This window comes from Aspergillus aculeatus (assembly GCF_001890905.1).
Source record: "Aspergillus aculeatus ATCC 16872 unplaced genomic scaffold ASPACscaffold_3, whole genome shotgun sequence".
Taxonomy (NCBI): Eukaryota; Fungi; Ascomycota; class Eurotiomycetes; order Eurotiales; family Aspergillaceae; genus Aspergillus; species Aspergillus aculeatus.
The window spans coordinates 1,658,711-1,678,101 of NW_017962978.1; the positions used below are offsets into that span (position 1 = coordinate 1,658,711).

Below are 19,391 nucleotides of genomic sequence, written 5' to 3' on the forward strand. Positions count from 1 at the left end.
AATTCCCGGCCATCAATATCAGCGACTATTTAAGCTTCCCTTCGGTTGAAGCGAGGTTGGTGAGGATTGACCATGGGTTGCGCAGCGCCACTCCCGAGCGACGGCCATGAGAGGATGTCATCGATGATGCAATGCCAGACACAGCGCCTGGTCCGTGGGAAGGGAAAAGTACACTCGGTAAACAAATACTAAGTACCAATCGTGGGGAGGGAGATATTCTGACAGCCAACTGTTAGTGTTGGTAACCTACTCATAGTAAATAGGTACTATGTAGTAAGTAGTCGAATTGGTAGTGCAGGAAATTCCCGTGATGCTGCAGGCTTGGTTGGTGGACGAAATCTCCCCAACTTTTCCTCTTTCTTCCTTTTCTTCCTTTTCTTCCTGTATCTCTTTCAAGATCCTCTTCCCAACCTTTGTGTTTGCCCTTTTCAATTACCTTCGATTTACTGTCCCCTGTCACCCTTTCTCTCCCTCCCTTCCACCCCCCCCCCCCAACCAAAATTCAACTAGCCATACAGATGTATCCCTTAAGTTCAGTCATGTAGATCATCCTGGCCCGACATCGATTGTCCGCAGCCAGTCTCATTGCTTTCTGGAGGGTGTGACTGTCACTATCCGCCTGCCCGCGCGTCGGATCCCGCAACGTGGAATGTCCCTGCAACTCGCGCACTTTGTCTCGTTCTCACTCGCTTTCCTCGGGTCTTTTCGTGCCAACAAGATCGCGTTTTGCGGATCGTGCCTTGCCTGCTGTCCGTTCTTATCTACATACTCTATTTGTAGAACCAGCTGGGACTAAATTTACCTGGCTGTGGGTGTGGGCTGGCCTAGAGCGGGTGTTGGACTTTGTAAGACGCGCATTGGAAGACAGTCACACACACACACACATACTACACTATACATTCACCACACATTCACCACACACTCAACCCTTACGCTGCACCAAATCTCCCTTGCTGGTTAGCATTCATCAGGGTGGGAGAGGAGAAAGGGACCGGAGTTCTTCGCCGTGGAATCTCTTCGGCTCTCTTCTTTTGTTCTCTTTCGCTGTCCATTTACAAGATTGTAGTCCTCCTCCACCAGACCCAACCGAGACACAGCATCACCTCCCCCCTCACCATTCCTACGATATGCGACCGGCACCAAGTTGATTTGAAACTCATTTTTTCCTTAAAAACAAAAACAATAGAAAACAAAAAAAGGGAACCACCAGAACTAAAACACCATTCAAACCCGACCACTGCCCGCTTGTCACTTGGACCAATCTGCCGGACCGTTGGGCCTCCTCACAATGCCCAGCCTGGCGAATGCTGGCACCTCTGTCGCCTCACCAGAACACTTGGATCCGCCCCAGTTGAGGGCCCACAAGTCTCTACGTCGCCGGCCAAATGTTCTCTTGAATTCTCCATCCGCCGCCCAAACAATAAAACCAGTGGGCCACAATGGCCCCCCGTCAGGGACAGCCTCTCTACCACCAGCTCCCGTTCGTCCCTTGACGCCTCCCGCGGTCGCCTCAACTGAAGATTCCAACACCCACGGGGCGCATATCGCAACACCACCTTCTTTACTCTCTGTGAGCGATGCGATAACCCCGAGGCCATCGCATCCTCCCACGCCCGAAACCACCCCTCCTCAAGTCGCAGCCTCGGCTCAGCGTCCGGCCCTCAAGCAACTCGCCCAGTCCTTCTCCTCGTCTCGGGCGGATTCCTTTCGGACTGCGCTGGAAGTTATCTCAGATGCTGGAACTGAAACCCCGTCTCGGTCAGCTCGGTCCTCCTCGTTTGTAACCAGACAGAGCGATCCGTCCGACCACAGCGACACGCGAAGCGGAGAAACAACACCGATACCAACTCATACTCCTAATCGGATGCGTTCCGCGACACCAGAGATGTCCACGGCAGAGAGTCGGCAAGATGCGACACGAAATCCACCGGCACCTGCTCCCCGTCAAAAGGGATCTGCATCTAGCCGTATCGACCGTGACTCAGACACAGCGGAACACCTATTTTACATGGTCGGGTCGGATGCAGACAGCACGGACGTGCTTCCCGTCCGCTCGAAAAGCGTACGAAGGCAGGGGGCTGACTCGCACGAGCCTGTAGGTGGATTGTCAATCGAGCAGTTCCGAGAACAAATCGGCTGGCCCCAGACCGAGCCTATTACAGCCGAGCCAGACGCCTCGCGAAGATTCTCCAATGTGTCCACGACGTCCACCGTTGAGGTTATGATTATTGACTCGCCACGATCAACTCAACGATCACTTCGTCACACTGAGAAGAGGAGCTCTCTCCGCTCAGTCAGCTCTCCCTTGACAAAATCGGAACATACCTCACTGGTCTCTAACCCGGACTCGCAGCATCGGCTGGTTCATAAGAGTGCGCGCATCACAGAACAAGACCGTCGAAGTGTTGCTTCGGAGATGTCGATTTCGGGGGTTTCGACAATGAGCTTTCTCCCGCCGAATGTGGAAATAGTACCGGTGGTGGTGATACCCGAGCGGCGGTCGTCCCTGAAGTCCTCGACCTCGACCAGCCGGAATACCTCCCAAAGTCGCTCCCGACATTCGAGTCGACGAGCTCCGGTCGCCTCGGGCAGCCGCCCAGGCTCGCTGGAACCTCCGCGCCGCAAGGAGCGGACGCTGTCCGATGCGAGCACCAACGCGGACAGGCGGGCGCAATCTCGAGGCCGTAGCGATGGTAGGCCGGTTATCCCCCAGCGTAATTCGTCGTTGTCTGCACCAACCAGCCGCAACAATTCGCGGACCACGTCTCTCACCTCCAAGAGCCTACGGAATCACACGATGGCAATGGAGCAAGAGACGCGAAAGAAGCCAGCGCCACTTCCTCTGTCCCAACCTGAGGGGTCGTCCCACGGCCGGGCTGCGCACGATGTTCCAGAAGCCGCGAAAACGCAGTCCATCATCATCGGTGTCGAAGATATGTCGCATCTGCGGCCGCCATCCATGCCCTATACCCAAGTCTCCATCCAGTCATCATCTCCCGGCGTGATCGAAATCAGTGAAGCGAGGACGATCGCCATCTTCCCGCACAACAACGAGTCATTATTGCTGGTAGAGCCACTATCACAACCTACCGCGCGTGAGCAGATTCCTGATATAGCATCCCAGGACAAGCCCCAAACGCCGGTCCCGTCGACGCAGTTCGAGGTGGAGTCACCGTTGAAGAACCCCCGCCAACCTCCCAAGCCGCCGGTCTGCCAAGTGTCGCCGCCATCGCCCGTGCAAGACGCCAGTCGCCAACTGGGAGCCGCCGTGAGTGAAGCCGAAGCGAATGGACGTCCGGCCCGTCGGTTCGGGTCCATCCGACGTCCGTGGATGGTACGTCCTCGGTCTGATTCTTATAATTCTGCTCTCGAGTCTTTCTCACTGACGTCCGTGAAGAACCGCAAGGCGGACAACCCCGAGATCGACGGGCGCCTGCAGCCCTTCTGGCGACCGCGTCGCTTCTGGGACGACTCGGAGACCGACACTTCCTCCCCCAACGGGACTCCCGTTGAAGACCGACACCACCACGAGCCCGACACGGTGATCAAGAACTCGCTGGGGATGCCGCAGCAGCGGACGGTGCTGGAGGGGCCGCCCATCTCGCGCAACCCGGAGACCCGACGCCGGCTGGCCGGCCACCACCACGCTGCCAACCGCAGCACCCTGGTAGGCAGCAGCCAAGTGTTCACGCCGGAGGCCCTGTACTCGCAGACCTCCCTCCACCACCACCGGTTCCAGTCCCTGTCGTGGTGGCGATTGCGGCTGCGGGCCGGCAAGGTGCGCAGCCTCCGCAAACGCATGCGGCGGGTCTGGCAGCAGCACGGCGAACGTCGACGCGAAGCCAAGCGCGAGAAGCTGAAGCAGAGCATCGGGGACGCGGTGCTGGTCGATTCCAGCACAAGCCCAAGGCCATAGCCGAGGCTGCGCTACCGTTAATTACAATCGACAAATGTTGCATTTTGGCTTAGAGGATTGGATACACAGGTTGATTTTGATGTTACGCATGCTTATGATTTGTTTGTTTTTTTGTTGTGTCATGTTTACGATTGATGATATTGACGATTGACGATACCAATTTTGTTTCTGTCTGTTTTTGTTCTCAACACCGAAGCAAGCCCTCGTTCGTCCCACTTTCATTCTATTCCCAAGATTCAGACCAAGATACCACAAGATAAGCAATTACCGATGACCACAAATGATAACCCCGAGTGCAGCATTCCTATGAACCCTCCCTCTAAGAACAAGCCAGACCTAATACAATACGCAAACCCCTTCCACAATCAACCAGCCCAACTCAAAACAGCACAGACATACAACTTAGAAGCAATCAAAGCATCCCTCGCCCTCTCCCATGCCCATTCAACACCCACCCCAAAACAACCACCTCACATCCCACCCCAACTCACCACAAATAGATATACAAGCATCCCACCTCCACGCAAATAGATAATCAAACAATCCCGACTCACCCACAAGTAGCTAACCAAACACACCCCATCCCCATCCAAAACCCCCTAAATCCCTAAATCCCAAAGAAGATGCCGACAAGACCGAATCCCCATCCCCATCCCAACACTCCAAACCCCCAGTAACCCAGGTACCAACAGAAAAATCACCGCAACCGCCCGCGAACAGCCATCCCCCCAAACTCCGCCTCCCTGGCCCTCTTCCTTCGCCGCAACTCCTCACTCTCCTCCACCCCCGGCCCTACTTGTCGTGGTCCACCCCCATCCCCGCCCCCAGATCGTGCAGCATCAACACTCCGCATCCGCATCCGCATCCGCTCCCAACACCCTGGATCAAGGAACGGCTGCGGCGCGAGCGCGAAGTTGAATTCCGTGTCTCTTCTGCTTCCTGCTTTGTCTCTGGATGCGGGGTTGGGGTTGGGGTTGGGGTTGGGGTTTGAGGATGGGGATGTGGGTTCGATGAGAAGGGAAGGGGGACGGGTGGTTGTGTTTGGGTTCGGTGAGAGATTCTTCATCTTCTTTGGGGGTAAGAGAGCCCGTTTCTGCGGGATGAGGAGGGAGGAGGAGGCGGGGCGGGTTGTTTGGAAGTTGGGGGATTGCGGGTTGGAAGGGGTCTGGGGTTGGGCTTGGGCTTGGGGCATGATGGGGCTGGGTCTTGGGTTTTGGTTGGTTTGGGGTGGTTTGGGGTATTGGAGGGGCTGGTCTAGGAGGTGAATTTAAGGGGAGTATTAACTTAAAACTTGCTGAGTGTATGTGAGGGTAAGGGTTTACTGGGTGGATGGTTGGTTGGTTGGTTATCGATGGCCTAGAGGTTCTGAGGTGGTGACGTAGACACGTGATCTTATACTACACACAGCACCTGCACCTAACAAGTATTGCCACGGTATCTGAATCGGATGTAGTTCGGATTAGAAATCGAACCTGGCAAATAACGTCCGATGATACTATGTAATATATACAGCAAGCCATTCGCCCGTCAAATAAGCATCGATCGATGCATTCATCGTTTGTAAAAACAGGTATCACATGATTCAAGAAGCAGCAACAGCGGCAGCAGCAACGGCAACAACAAAACTCCATCGATCCCTGTCCAGCTTATTCTCACGGTGGACAACCTTGTCATCGTCATCCCGCTAATTATGGTACACATGAAAAAGAAAAAGGTCATAAAATTTTAGAATCGACAGCCCCCACACCACTACGCCATCCCTTGCGACTCCATCCCGGATATCGTGGAATAGGAATATGGCAGGTCGACCAATCCATCCAGAAGCCAGTTCAGTGGATCGAAGACTTCATAGTTCGGCTCGATAAACCCGCTGGGCAATGCCCCAACGCCACCGCTGGGCGGCACGCTGATGCCGGGCTGCGGGAGCAGAGGCGCAGGCGCGAGACTGGGGTCTGCACCGCCTACCCCGGGCGTCGCGGTCGAGGTGCGCGTCGGTCCGGTTGACGATGCCGACGATTCGGCGTTGGAATCTGGGTTGGTCGGGTTTTTGAGGCACGCTGCAAGCCGGGTCAGCTTTGAGTCACCCGACGTCGAGTTGGTGACACATACCTTCGATATTACGCCCCTTGGTCCGCGCATCCTCTCGCCACCGCCACACAGAGTCGAACAGAAGAGACATGCTCATCCGGCATCGTACCTTCAGCATCAGGGAGTCGTCAATCTCACTGCCGTCGGGCCCGAACTTGGGCGTCGGCGCATTTCCCAGTCGCCACATCTGCGCCAGAACTTCCGCCAGCCGCTCGGGGAGATCGTTGCTAGACACCGATACCCCCCGAATGGCCCAAATGGTCCGGTTGAAGAGGTTCTTGGCATAGTCCATGTCAATGTGGGCTGCAAAGAAGCTCTTGCAGAGTTTCAACAGAGTGCAACCTCCCGCAACCATCATCTGATACACGTAGTACGGGGTGTAGGAGAGCACGGGCCCAACTTCGGTCTCCAACGTCATTGCAGCCTCGAGGAAAGTAGTTGCGGCGACGTAAAGCGAGAGAAGGCGTTCTCGGTAATTCTTGGCCGTAGTATCGTCGAAGAAAGCCGACAGGTGGAGATGGAGATTCGATGCGCGCAGGAAGAGATCAGTGATAGCTACATAGGTTAGAGAGTCTTCCATGCGACCGGATTTAGGGCCTTACGGTCTCGTTGCGGCTTTAGTTGGCTTTCCAACTCGTCAAAGTCTCGAGAGAGAAACGAGATCAACGCCGATCTCTCCTTATCACTGCAAAGCCCGACAGGGTCCCGGCGATTTTTGTAAAGTGACCTTGTAATCTTGTCGCAAAACTTTTCAATCTCCAGTCGGGGTTTCATGTCCTCCGGCAACTTGAAGTTGGGATCCATGGACTCGTTCGAAGACAGTGTCCAATCATATAGGGTTGACGGCGGCTGACCGTAGCCAGTAGCGACTCTGCGCGAAATTGATTAGCTTGTCGGTTCATTCGATCCTCGGTCAATGCTTCTTCAACACATACCTCTGCGCAACTATATTGCAAATAGCCCAGGTTCGGACCTTATCTCGAAGCTCCTCTTCAATAAGTTCCACCCGAAATTTGCTGAAATCCTGCGTATGTGACGGCCGATGCAGACCAAGCTGCATGGCAACCTGCACCATCATTCCGCACAGCATGAATGTAGGGTCCGTGGAGGTGCTGCTCGTAGGAAACGGCCACGTGCATAGCAAGCACAGTGCTTTGACTACATGGTAGCTCTGTGGGATGTCCGCCAGCGTACTCCAGACCAGTCGTGTCACCGGGCCAGCCAGAGAGTTGAGGAGATGGGTGTCGGATTGGTACCGTCGGGCGCCAACACTGATGATTGTCCAGAAAAGTAGAGGCGATGCAGAATAGTATTCATCTGGCGACTGCTCTCGACTAAGGAACGGAAGAAACGGGTGATAGAATGTGAAAAAACTAGACTCGTTAGACGTGCTGCAACAAGAGCCGACGGCGTACACTTACAGATTGAAGAGCTCTGTCACTCTCTCCGGAACCACAGCCACATCCTCAATCCTCTTGAAATGATGAGTGCCATTTCGCATGTAGCCACTGCCATCGAAGCCTGATCGCAAGTCCAGCAGGGATGCGACAGCTTCGTGCGACCCCATGTACTGATCAGTAGACATGGCTGACGGCGTGTGGTAGACACCAGCCGAGCCAACCTGGCTGGGAGTCTCTTGTTTCGGAGTCTGCACCGTGGGCAAGGAAGTCGGGGTCTGCTGTGGCGTGCTCCCGTTTGCCTGCACAGTCGCGATCTGCTTCCGAAGTTCAATGATCTCACGCTCCATCTCGGCGTTGCGGCTGCGCTTCCCGACACGTTTGAAATTGGATTCGATCTTGCAATCCAGTTTCAGGCGACGGCATCGGGAGCAGTCGCTCCACGGATCTTGAATTACATCGCACCGAAGCTACACGAATAACAGTTCACGTCAGCGGGGGAAACCCCGTTGGATGAGCCCGGGCACGCGGCATACCTTCTGCTGGCGACACTCATTGCAGGCCCGCTTGACAGGCTGTCGCTTCTTCTCATCACGGCTATCGAGGTCTTCCACCTCGTCGATACTGGCAGCGGGCGAGCTGTCCAAGCCTGCGGTAGCAACAGTACGTTTCCTGACAGGTCCCCCGCCATCGGACCCGACAGCAGGTGAGACAGATGGATGGTCGGCACCTCCCATTACGGGGCTGGAGGCAGCCGAAGCATTCTTCCTTGCGCTTGGGTCCAGATTGTTGCCCTGCACACCCTTGCCTCCGATTTCGCTGGGCGATCCTTCGAGGGAATCCAGACTGGTTGCGTGCAAGGCTGATCAACGCTGGGACAGTATAAGAGGGAATGGCGGAGAAAAAAAAGGCTAAAAAAAAATAACAGGTCAAAAGTCACAGGTGCACTGGACAGTAATAAAGACCACGTGCCAATATAGCAAGAGGGGAGAACGAATTAGCGATGAGTCAAAAAAACTTTTACCCACCGGCTTGCACCGTGTTTGCAGACCCTGAAATTAAGTGGTGGAGGAATCACACTCGGCGGCGGGGGTCCTGCGAGGAGAAGCTGTCCGATCTCGCTCTCACGTGCAGTGGACGGATTAGCTGACAGCACGTGACAGTTGCATTGGACCAGTGATTAGTCACGAATAAGTCAGCCCAGACCCATCAACCGTCCACGGCCCCACCACCCAATCAGTCCGTGCTTGACTGCTTGTCAACATCATGAATTGAGTAACTACGTGCTAAACTAACTTACTACCTACTCAACTACTACACTACACCATCTCAACTGTACTTCCTACACAGTCTGCATCATACAATTGCATACACAATGGACAATCTTTGGCACCAGTGCCTGAGAGCAACGATGTAGAGATGTCTATTCCCTCGTCACAGGTCATACCACAGACCACAGGCTGCCCCACGCACAGACTCCCACCACCGTGCTAGTTCCGGCGGTCGCCCGACAATTGTCCATTGGCTCTTCTTATTAGCGGACCATATGAGGTCGATCCCATAAGATGAATCCGTGTCTTCTCAATGATACGCAGTGATAAGCACTGCCACCTGCGTTCTATCTGGATTCTCCTTAAATCGAGGTCGATCACAGTCTGTCGTCTTCTGCTTTCAGAAGTGAAGCTTCCCATCACATCCGACTGCACTTCGTATCCTGAGGCTTGCGCTTCGCCTCGATGTTCCACTTGCTAGAACCACTGCCCACGAGGCGAACCTAGGTTAATCCTTGTATTGCGGCACTGCCCTCTGTCAGCGCCGTGGTTTGTCTAGAGACGGGGTTGACCCTTCTGCTCTAACGAGGTGCCCGACGCCGGCCTCTGCCACTATCTTAGAACCTACCCAGTCACACCAGGCAGTTCGGGGTCTACTCACCCACAGTTCGGTCGCTCCCGTACCTGTCAGACTACAGACAGAGAGCATAATTCTTTCCTTTTGGAGAATCTGTGGTTGCCCCGCGTCATTGCCCCGGTGGCATTGCTAGCCGATTATTCTGCCTCCATTCCAATTATGTCAGGCGTCTATCGAGCAACAGTGACCTACAAATGATAGTATAAAGGAAGATTGTTCCGCTGCAGCATCAGTCTCGAATTCTGTCATTCACACTTCTACAGTCCATGCGTGGCATGCAGCCAAGTCCAATATAATTTATGCCTGCCAAGATGGCTAAAGAAACCGAGACTGGTGGAGGTCAACCACCTGCATACAATCAGCTCGATCAGTCGCAGTTGGCATTACCCCCCTTAGACCTTTCTCGGGACGCTGGCCCATCCCAATACACGACAGTCACATCTGATCAGTGTGCCGCTCACCTCAAGCTGCTCGCAGCACTGGCCGATTTGCGCGACAGCGTAGCCAGCACTCGCGGAATCTTCGGCATCCAGGATCCTGATCCGGAGCTATTCCAGCCAGGCTCCAAGGAGGCCAATGAAGCATGGGCTCGAGTAAAGGAGAAGCGGTGGGCGGTTTATACCACCCGAGCAGTGGACCGATATGCAGCCTGGTGGACGTTGTGTGCCCCCGCTTCTCGCGCGCAGCCCAAACTCAGTACCCTCAAATATACCAGCTACGAGAAGATCACGACCTCTGACGAGCCAATGAAATGGTCTCAAGACGATATGCCTCCTCTCGGTAAGTTGAGTCACGGTGCATGCTTGGTATCGGCCACTAACCATTCTAGACGTGCTGATGGTATGGCATGCGCATATGCTGAACCCCCGTGCTTTTCTCGAGGACTGCATACGGCACGGGAAGATCAGCTTCTGGGCCAGTGGCCTGCCCTGGGAGGCCGTTGACGCTTGCGTTGACAATGTGACCCTCGACTACGATGCAGGGCCGAAGGCAAAGGAGACGTTTCTTCGCAAGACAAATTTCCCCTGGGACAATCTTGTGGACACGTCTGAGAAGTCGTTAAACTGCCCCGGTTGCGGAAAGCATGTCTCTGTCCCTTGGACAGACGGGGGCATGCTTCTTACGCTGGACAATGCATTTGAGCACTGGCATGGGTTCGCAGACAAGGATTTTCGCCACTCATGCCCTCACTGCTCCTACAAAATAAACCACGAAAGTCTAAAGATCGCCAAATTCTGCGGGGACATCAACCTACTATTGCAAAAAGACCTTCCGATGCCAGGAACTTATTACAACCTTCGGGGAGTCCCTGAGCCGGCCAGCGATACCAGACGACGGAAACAACAATTCAATTTCCCCAACCGCCTTCTAGAGGTCGTCGGCACCGATATCATCAATTATGCCTACCCCGGCTGGAATCGAGGCAAGAACCTGACCATGAAGACGGTCAACGATTACCTGGCTGCGCAAATGAAGCAGAAGGACGTCATGTACAAGGCCAACCCCGGCAGCCTGCAACTCGCCCTCCACCCGGAGGAAAAGGTCGCCTACCGCCGCATGATGTCGCACTACTGGGACAACAGCTCACCCCTGGCGCTCGATCTCGTTGGGGCCGTCATCCGCCAGGGCACCTTCATCCAGAAAATGGATCACATCGACTGGCTGCACTCGCCGACCCTCACGGCCACCATGGACCGCCTGATCAAGAGGTACCACGTCTTTTTCCGGATCATGTCCCAGAACCCACGGCGCATGGCCGTCCCGACCCTCGACGTCGACCTCGCCTGGCACACGCACCAGCTCGCGCCGGCCCGCTACTTCGCCTTCTCCACCCACCGCACGCGCGAGGACGGCGGCGGCGGCAGCAACAGCCTCGCCATCCTCATCGACCACGACGACAAAGTCGACGAGACCAAACTCTCCGACGGCTTCGAATGGACCAGCAAGGCGTACAAGAAGCTCACCGACGGCGAGATCTACAGCGAATGCACCTGCTGGTACTGCGAGGCCGTCCGCGTCGCCGCCGACTCCCCCCTCGCCATCCCCTTCTTCTCCTCCACCTCCCGCGCCCGCCAGGCGGCCGCCAAACTCCACGACCGCGACGACATCTCCTCCGACCCCGACAAGAACCCGCACATCTCCGCCCACAACGCCGTCCGCCCGCAGACCACCACGACGGCAGGTAACACCCGTGGTCTCGATCCCCGCGAGCTCAAATTCCTGAAACTCCGCCACGACTACGAGAAGGCGCGCCGCCGCGCCGAGAAGCGCAAGTCCAAGGACCAGAAGGCTGCTGCTGCTGCTGCCGCCAACAAGGAAAAATCCGGGGCCGCCGCCGCCGCCGGGGTGGACCCCGTCTATGGCTACTACCCTCTGCTGTGGGGGTATCCGGTCTATGTGCCCTTATATGCCCCGTATACCTGTGATCCCGGGGTGCATGCGGATGCGTATGTGGCGAACCCCAGCTGTATGAGTTTCGTGGAAGGGGTGCATGGGAACTGTGCGGCGGGGACGTGTGGAGGTGGGGTTGCGGCAGGCAGCTGTGGAGGGATGGGAGGGAATTGCTCCGCGGGTTGTGCTGGGGGTGGATGCGGTGGTGTTGGGGGTTGTGGTGGTGGTGCAGGGGCTGGTTGCGGCGGCGGTGGTGGTGGTGGTGGTTGCGGAGGTGGAGGCGGAGGGGGAGGTTGTGGTGGAGGAGGCGGGGGCAGTTAAACTGCGATGTTTGTGATGTCCATGCTTTCGTATGCTCTGAAATTCGTGCACGTCGACAATGATCAGTATCTAATTGTTTACTTTTGACATCTTAAATTTGCCAGCCAACATTTCGAACACGTTTCGCGGATGCTGAAATATGAATGAGACATTTAGTTACCAATCACACGAGACTGGATCAACCCCAGCCCTCCTGATGCGTTTGAATATATAAGAAGCCAACTTCTTACCTGTAACACAGATAATAGTCCCAGGCTCTAAACTAAAGAAAACGACGCCATCGCTCTACAATCCCAAATATGTTCCTGGTCCTATCAATATACACTCCAAATCTTCGAAACCAATGATGCAACCCAGAAAGAAAAAAACCAAATCGAATCGAGATCTGATGAAAAAGCAAAATGGGAAAAAGCAGCCCTGCTACATCACAATACACTTGCTTCGCCGTTTGCTCCTCTCGTAAATAGTTTGTTCGTTCCACTCCTCTATGCGTCTCCGCCACAGGTCATGGGCGGCAGCTTGAGAGCTGGCGGATAGCGTGGGATCCGTCGAGGCCCGGTGGTGAAGGGGTTGAATGCTGGCCCCTATCAGCGGTAGTGGAAGGTCCTGGGATTGCGGACGACGGTCGCCCATCTGGTGGGGGTAGCCGGAGCGCATATGACTGTCTTGGAGGACTTCTGGAGCATCGTACTGCAGGGCGGATGGAACTTGGAGGTTGGGGGAGGAGAAGGAGTACTGGCGGGTGTTGCCGAGTTCCTGCGTGGCGGGAATGGTTCCCGGAACGTCGATGCAGGCATGTATGGTAGGCTGCTCGGGCGACGGATTGGCGTAGTTGGCTTGAGAATTCGAGGGCGGTAGAGATGGGTCAGTGGAGAGGAGGGGCACGGATCGGTCAGGCTGCGCTGGGTAGTCGGCTATGCTCTCTAGTTGGAAGTGTATATGCTGCTCGGCGTGTTCTTGAGAAGGAGTGACCAGCGGTGCGAGTCCGTTCGTGTCCTCGATGGTTTGCGAAGCGCCGGTGGCTGAACCTCTTCTCCTGCGCATGAATGTGTTTTGCCTGCGCGCTCGTTCGGGAGATACGGGCTCTCTGATGCTATTTCGCATTAGGCGAGAAGCGAGCCTCGAGCTCGCGATGCTGTTCAATCTGTGCAGTGACGCCCGAGAGGACGATTCTTCGACCATATTCTCTAGACGGCTGGTTTGCGAGCGCTGGACTTCGGCCGGAGGTTCGCCAACTCGGATGATCGGCTCTGTCCTGGAGGGTAGCAGAGTCCTTCGCAAATGATCAGGGAGAGGTGCATCCGGCACGCGAGTATAGGGTGGAGGGGGCGGTACCCAGTTGTCAGCGTCACTTTCATGAGGTACCTGGAAGGTCTGCGACGCTGGTCTCGGGTGGATGGGGGACTGCGCATCGCGATGTGGAGGGTGATATCGTTCCCTCGTGTTGGCGGCAGCAGTCGCAGCACGACGCAGTGTATCCCTAGACCGCGGTTGCCCATTGTCATACGGGGACTCTGGGATATGATACGCATCTCCATTCGAAGAACTGGAGAAGAAGGAGCTGTTGCGGCGAATATTCGGCCGAGAAGCGTGAGACACCGAATGGGCCGACGGATATGACTCCCTAGCGAAAGCTCTGGCTCGCGGCGACGTAGCGCTTGCACGGTGTATGCGAGTCCTTCTTCTTTCTAGTTCTACCTCGGTGTCTAGACTCGAGTCTGGCTCATAAAGCATTTTTGGTTCCGCATCACCAATCTCAATGCTAATCTCGGTATAATTGCCATCGCTCGCTGAACGTGCAAAGTCCAGCAGAAGGACTCGTCCACCATCCACCGGCACATCTTCTTCGCCAATGGTTGGGGGGCTGATGCCACCTGGTGCGACGGCCACCAGGCGGCGATTTTCTGTAGCGAGACCCGTACATTCCACCCAGTGGGCTGCAGTCATGCCCGGCATATCACTGATTTTATGACCCTTGATGAGTACTTTTGGTTTGGTGATAGACCGCTGCAGTCGAGATGAGCAATCTTCAACAGGCAGCGCGCCTTCGTGTTCCCAGTGGTACAGCTCCCCATTGGACCCAGCTGGTGGTCGTGTGCTACTCGCTACGGGAGCGATATCCAGACGATCGGGTATGCCATACACCCAAAGACCAGATTCCTCAAAGCCAGCCGCAACCAGTTCCCCCATATCATCAACAGTAGGTAGCATGGTGGGGGCAGATTCCCTGGTTCCATCATCGGACATGGGCGTCACAAAGTACGTTGTACCTGAGCTAGTGTTATTGGCCCCAAACGCTCGGAGTGAGTTGATTTGTTCATCAAAACCCATGATCCAGCTACCTTCGCCCTCGGAGTGGAGGGGGAGCATACATGCGCGACTGAAGCCCGTGGTAACATCCGGAAAGAGGATTTGAGTAGTCCACATCCGTCTATGGACATCTCTCAGAGAGAGTTCAGGCTCCGATTCGGCATAGAACGGTACTGTTATCGTGACCAAGCCACTATTTTGAGGATCGGCAGAAGTGCCAAGAAGCATGGCTCCATCTGCAGAGAAAGAGACAGAATCGACGCCAGAGCAGCGCACGGCTCGTCTCTCGGTGGCCAGTACCCCCTCTCCGGTCGCATGTACTTCAATGCGATCATCATACGCAATAGCAAGCACACCTCCCGTGGGAGATAGCGCTAGCGTCCGAGGAACATCGTTCAAGGTTAGGTCTTGGACCAGTCTTACTTCCTCGTCACAAAGACTGTAAACATTGACGCGATGGCTAGAAGAAACCACCGCAAGCAGAGACCCGTCGTCAATGATCGCGGCATGCAATGGACGCCTCCAGGTTTTGAGTTCATGCTTCACTGAAGCAGGGTTTGAGGTGACGTCAAGGACAACAATTCGAGAGGAACTGATGCACAGGATTAGTTGACCGTTGGGGGAGAAAGAGAACCGGAAAGCTTCGCCCTGCGGAAATGCTGTTGACGAGCTCATCGAGGTCGATATCAGCTTGATTAGAGTCTTGCGAGGTCGCAAGAAGGTCTCAAAAGCATTCCGTCTGATTTGAGTGTAGAACACTTGTTTGAGGTGTGACAGGTCGCATGGCTGTTGACATGGCTCCGCGATGGCCTTCTGGGTCAGAGAGAAAGATGGGCATTGGGCTAAATGATGAGAGTATAGCAGAGTCGAGTCGGAAATCCGCCTCCATTTGCGATTCAGTAAGGCTAGAGAGGCGAATGTGTTTGCATCCGCAACGTAAAGGATACTGTGTAACCCGTTAAGAACGAACCGCATATAGGTCAAGTTACCGCGCAGTGCGGGTGAGCGATATGGAGAAGCGAACAAGCGCCTCCCAGCTGACCAGCTAGAAGAAGTAGAATGAAAGTACTTACTGTTCAATGACTGTGCGAGGTAAACGGGCAAAGGGTGAGGAACGTTGCTCGCCTGCGAGCTCTTTCTCCTGCTTTACCATATCGCTTTGCAGCTTGATCAAACATGTTGTCGGTTGCTGGTCATCATCGTCTTGATGGGGCCCATCGAGCCGCTCAGCCGCAGGTAATAGGACATCCTCATCCATGATCAACGATGTCCAACCCATGGGTGTCTACATTTGCTAAAGACAAATGCAGACACAATTATAGGATCAATTGCACCCATCCAGCATCATGGCGGAAAAAAGGCGTAGGGGGAAGTTGGCAGGATCCCGAATGCAGGATTTGGCGCGTTGGGGGGGAGTGTGGGTGGTGGTGACTCTGGTGAGTGGAAAGCACGGGAAGCGCCAACTAGCGACCCCGGTGGCTGTGTCTCTCCAAACGTAGACCAATGTAGACCAATGCAACGGTGATCGTCTGGTCCGGTTTCAGTGGATAAAACTCAAACAGAGCTAAGCTAAGCTAAAGAGGCATAAGAAAAGACAGCAAGTCCATGCGTTGGCTGCATGGTCTAGCAAATAATCAATCAGCTGGGCTGTACGGAGTACTCGGAGAGTGGATGAGAGGTAAGTGAATGAGTGAGCTCACTGCAAGTCCGTTCGCGCATGCCAGGCGGGGAGAAAGTGAAACGGGTGCCTGAAATAGGCCTGAGGCGGGCGCGGGGACCCTGTCCAGTCCCATTTGGGCCTAGTCCACCCGATGTGAATACGGACTCCGATTTAGGAGCACGTGGTTGGTCTGACCCGCTGACTCAGCTCTTTTCCTCCCCACAACTTCACAGCAGCCGATAAGAACGAAGATTTTATCGGATTCGGAGAAAACGCAAGGGAAATAATCATCCCGCGCTGGATGGACCGAACCACCCCCTCCCCCAAAAGTGAACTCGTCGCTCATCGCAATGCCTGTTTGATTTCTGTATGCTGAGTGACCATGCAGTACTTGGCGCAGCTTCGCGACTAGCTTACCCCGGATCAATGCTTTCCTCTCCTACTCTCAGAGTCATTTAGCCGGGTACAGCGCTTGATCCCCGATCATCGGTGGCCGGCCTAGATCCGATCCTCCACCATACGCACGCTTCGCACTCGACGGTGTTCGCCCTCTATCACGATTGCATGATTTGCAGTGTCCTCAATTGGCTTACGATTAGTTGATGATCTACACAAGAATCCCCGAGCAGGTCGCCCGTTTGCTGAAGGCTCATCATGTCGTCGACGACAGCTCCGAGTAGCTCCACCCAGAAGCTCGCCTCTCCGGGATTCAACGCCGGCGCCAGACCATACAGGTCACATAAGGTCAGGGCATGTGATCTGTGCAGGAAGCGCAAGTCTCGGTGCACTGTGGATATACCCGGCCAATCGTGTCTGCTGTGTCGCGTGCAGGGCGCCGATTGCCACTACCAGGAGGATTCCAGCCAGGATGCTCCACTCTCAGACGGCCATGACACAAAACGCTGGTCCGCAGATCCGGCGCAAGTGTCGACTGTTGGTCAGAAGCGTAAGCGCAGCTCAGAAGTCGGCTCCCCGGCCAGTGGCAGCCGCCCACGGGCATCCAGTGTTCCCCAGACAGACTCAGTCGGTGGCCATCGAGGAAGCGAGTCCAGATTCGATGATCCTCACAATGAGTCTGTCCTCATTGTTGGGCCTGTGGTGGCTGACGACGCCCAAGTGATTGAGAAGTACATGCCCACCGAGCGGACGAGCAAGTCCGTAGAACCGAAGAACAATACGTATAATGTCTACTCGAGCGATCCAAGGAAGCCCATTCTGTACACGACTGTTTCGAGACGAAGACAGGGAATGCGCGTTGGTATTCCGCCAGGAGAGAATCAGAAAGAAATCCTGGAGCAGATCTTAGGACCTTTCAAGCACGACCTAGTTAGACTGTATGTCTCCGTCTAGGATTGGATCGGATCGGAATGACCTACTAATCACCCAAAATAGGTTCATTGACAGGTTCAACGCTGCGTTCCCCATCTTCGATGGAGAAAGCTTTTGGGAGGCTTTTATTTCTGAGACTCCGGGGGACCCGCCAGCCTCTCTTTTGTGTCAGGTGTATTCGATGTCTTTAGTGTATTGGAAGCACACTCCCAAGCTGGCGTGTCATCCAAAACCAGACGTCCGTTACGCGGTCAACATGACTGTGGCCGCTCTACACGAGGAATTCTCCGCCCCTGGTCTGTCTACCATAAGCGCCGCTCTTATTGATTTGACCGGTCGCCCGATCTTCTCCATGACTGGAAATGCGATCAGTAGCGGCCGTATGGTCTCCCTTGCACACTGTCTCGGACTCAATCGCGACCCTAGTCATTGGAAACTGTCCCCAGCTGAAAAGAATCATCGCATGCGCTTATGGTGGGGAGTGGTCATCCACGATCGATGGTAGGTATCGTTTCTACATAGCAAGAAAGGGCTACTGACATTGGTTTCAGGGGGAGCTTCGGTCACGGTGTACCGCCACAGATCGCAAAGAATCAGTACGATGTCCCTCTTCCGACAATCGACGTACTTATACCACCAGCATCTCGCACCCCTGAACGCGTCCGAGCCGCGCATTGCCACATCGCGCTGTGCCAATTGACGGAGATTCTGGGCGAGCTACTGCCCCTTGTCTACGGTCTTCAGCACCGGTTCGCGCGCGAAACCACTAAGAAAGTGAGACAGATCCGGACGGACCTCGATGTCTGGGAGGACTCGCTGCCTGACTGGCTGAGAAACCCTCCACGTACCTCTGAGGGACGCATCTCCGGCACAAGCAGTCTTCAGCTAGCGTTCCTAGCTGTTAAGATGCTAGTGAGCCGGGTGGAATTGAACGTGAGCGACGCACCTGCTACAAGACACCTCCTGTCCAGCCAAGCTAACAAATCCGTAGGAGGTCAACAACTCGGAGACCGAAAACCCGGAAGCACGCCGGTATTTCCAGACTGAATGCCGCAAATCGGCGGAGGAGATAGTACAATTCATCTCCTCCCTTCGAAAGGAGAATTTCCAAGAATTCTGGCTACCATGTAAGCACCTCTCTCTCACTTTTGTGACTCTTGGACCCATTCTGCCAGCCAAACCAGAGACTAACAACCCCACCCCCCCAAAACAGACAGCGCATTCCACCTCACCACGACTGCGACGCTTCTCGTCCGCTGCGCCCTCGAAACCACCGACAGCGAAGTCGCGCGGTCCTGCCTCACCAACGTCGAGACCTTCCGCGCCATCCTGCGCCGCGTCCGCGAGGACGAGGACTGGGACGTCGCCGACATGTGCCTGGACCACTGCGAACGGCTCCTCAGCCGCCTAGCGGCGCCCCCGGGCAGCGGCGGCGCCGGCGCCGGCGGTGGTGCCACCAACCCCGACACGACGTTCAGCCAGGTCATCGGCCTGGGCGGCGGCATGTTGGGCGGCGGCAGCGCAGGCGGCGCAGGCGGCGCGTCCGACCACCCGGGGGCCACAGGCCGTCTCGTCAACCCGGCGGCCATCTCGCTCCCCGAGACGCAGACCAACAATGACATCGTCGACGACATGATGTCCATCTCCGGCACGTTCGGCACCATGGACGGCTTTCCCTTCGATATGACGGGCATCTGGGACGTGTCTGTCTTCCAGGACGTCAACCTATCGTAAAAGCCCGCAAAACAAAATAATCCTTGAACAAGGCAACATAACCGTAATATTCTGTGTAACCAATCACCCCAGGTTCTCATTGACTTTGTTTCAATGATCTCTATCAAATCATGCTCATTTTTCAACGAGAGTATGGATACCCACTTCTCCCTTTCGACTACTTGATCTTTTCCCCCCTCTGTCTTTTCAACAAAAGAGTCGAAAGTGAGGGTGAGGGTGAATGTGGAGGTTGGGGTGGAAGGAGGAAGGAGGGGAGAGGGGAGGCTTTCTGTCTTGGTTTTTTTTTTTTTAGAATATACCCATTGAGGCAGTGAGTGCAAGGTTGCTGCTGCTGCTG

General features: G+C 55.1%; 6 protein-coding genes across 6 annotated transcripts; 3 read left to right on the forward strand and 3 right to left on the reverse strand.

Moving 5' to 3' along the window:
* Nucleotides 1-1,288: 1,288 nt before the first annotated feature.
* ASPACDRAFT_40406 (uncharacterized protein) lies at nt 1,289-3,916 on the forward strand (the record flags this gene model as incomplete). Its single annotated transcript, XM_020200747.1, has 2 exons — nt 1,289-3,334; nt 3,398-3,916. 2 exons carry the CDS (start codon nt 1,289-1,291, stop codon nt 3,914-3,916), a joined length of 2,565 nt encoding a protein of 854 aa, XP_020059427.1.
* Nucleotides 3,917-4,613: 697 nt separating this feature from the next.
* ASPACDRAFT_58039 (uncharacterized protein) lies at nt 4,614-5,108 on the reverse strand (the record flags this gene model as incomplete). The annotated part of the gene is made up of 1 exon (XM_020203308.1): nt 4,614-5,108. One exon carries the CDS (start codon nt 5,106-5,108, stop codon nt 4,614-4,616), a length of 495 nt encoding a protein of 164 aa, XP_020059428.1.
* A 318-nt stretch (nt 5,109-5,426) lies between these two features.
* Nucleotides 5,427-8,314, reverse strand: ASPACDRAFT_76163 (putative C6 transcription factor (Leu3)). The gene is made up of 6 exons (XM_020204656.1): nt 7,938-8,314; nt 7,426-7,871; nt 6,940-7,377; nt 6,607-6,875; nt 6,026-6,559; nt 5,427-5,973 (listed from the first exon to the last, which is right to left on the reverse strand). The coding sequence occupies exons 1-6, from the start codon at nt 8,136-8,138 to the stop codon at nt 5,666-5,668; spliced, it is 2,196 nt and encodes a 731-aa protein (XP_020059429.1). The 5' UTR covers nt 8,139-8,314; the 3' UTR covers nt 5,427-5,665.
* A 1,306-nt stretch (nt 8,315-9,620) lies between these two features.
* ASPACDRAFT_24369 (uncharacterized protein) lies at nt 9,621-12,021 on the forward strand (the record flags this gene model as incomplete). Its single annotated transcript, XM_020199263.1, has 2 exons — nt 9,621-10,089; nt 10,139-12,021. The coding sequence occupies 2 exons, from the start codon at nt 9,621-9,623 to the stop codon at nt 12,019-12,021; spliced, it is 2,352 nt and encodes a 783-aa protein (XP_020059430.1).
* Nucleotides 12,022-12,441: 420 nt separating this feature from the next.
* ASPACDRAFT_50495 (F-box domain protein) lies at nt 12,442-15,589 on the reverse strand (the record flags this gene model as incomplete). Its single annotated transcript, XM_020202357.1, has 2 exons — nt 12,442-15,277; nt 15,405-15,589. 2 exons carry the CDS (start codon nt 15,587-15,589, stop codon nt 12,442-12,444), a joined length of 3,021 nt encoding a protein of 1,006 aa, XP_020059431.1.
* Nucleotides 15,590-16,627: 1,038 nt separating this feature from the next.
* Nucleotides 16,628-19,227, forward strand: ASPACDRAFT_76165 (putative C6 transcription factor). Its single transcript, XM_020204657.1, has 5 exons — nt 16,628-17,325; nt 17,384-17,821; nt 17,872-18,253; nt 18,312-18,447; nt 18,534-19,227. The coding sequence occupies exons 1-5, from the start codon at nt 16,646-16,648 to the stop codon at nt 19,052-19,054; spliced, it is 2,157 nt and encodes a 718-aa protein (XP_020059432.1). The 5' UTR covers nt 16,628-16,645; the 3' UTR covers nt 19,055-19,227.
* Nucleotides 19,228-19,391: the final 164 nt, after the last annotated feature.

Coding starts and splice junctions, on each gene's coding strand:
- ASPACDRAFT_76163 (XM_020204656.1), bottom strand. CDS start 8,138: ATGGGAGGTGCCGACCATCCATCTGTCTCACCTGCTGTCGGGTCCGAT. Junction 7,378..7,425: donor GTGACAGAGCTCTTCAATCT/GTAAGTGTACGC, acceptor TAACGAGTCTAG/TTTTTTCACATTCTATCACC. Junction 6,876..6,939: donor TGCAATATAGTTGCGCAGAG/GTATGTGTTGAA, acceptor AATTTCGCGCAG/AGTCGCTACTGGCTACGGTC.
- ASPACDRAFT_76165 (XM_020204657.1), top strand. CDS start 16,646: ATGTCGTCGACGACAGCTCCGAGTAGCTCCACCCAGAAGCTCGCCTCT. Junction 17,326..17,383: donor AAGCACGACCTAGTTAGACT/GTATGTCTCCGT, acceptor CACCCAAAATAG/GTTCATTGACAGGTTCAACG. Junction 17,822..17,871: donor GTGGTCATCCACGATCGATG/GTAGGTATCGTT, acceptor CATTGGTTTCAG/GGGGAGCTTCGGTCACGGTG.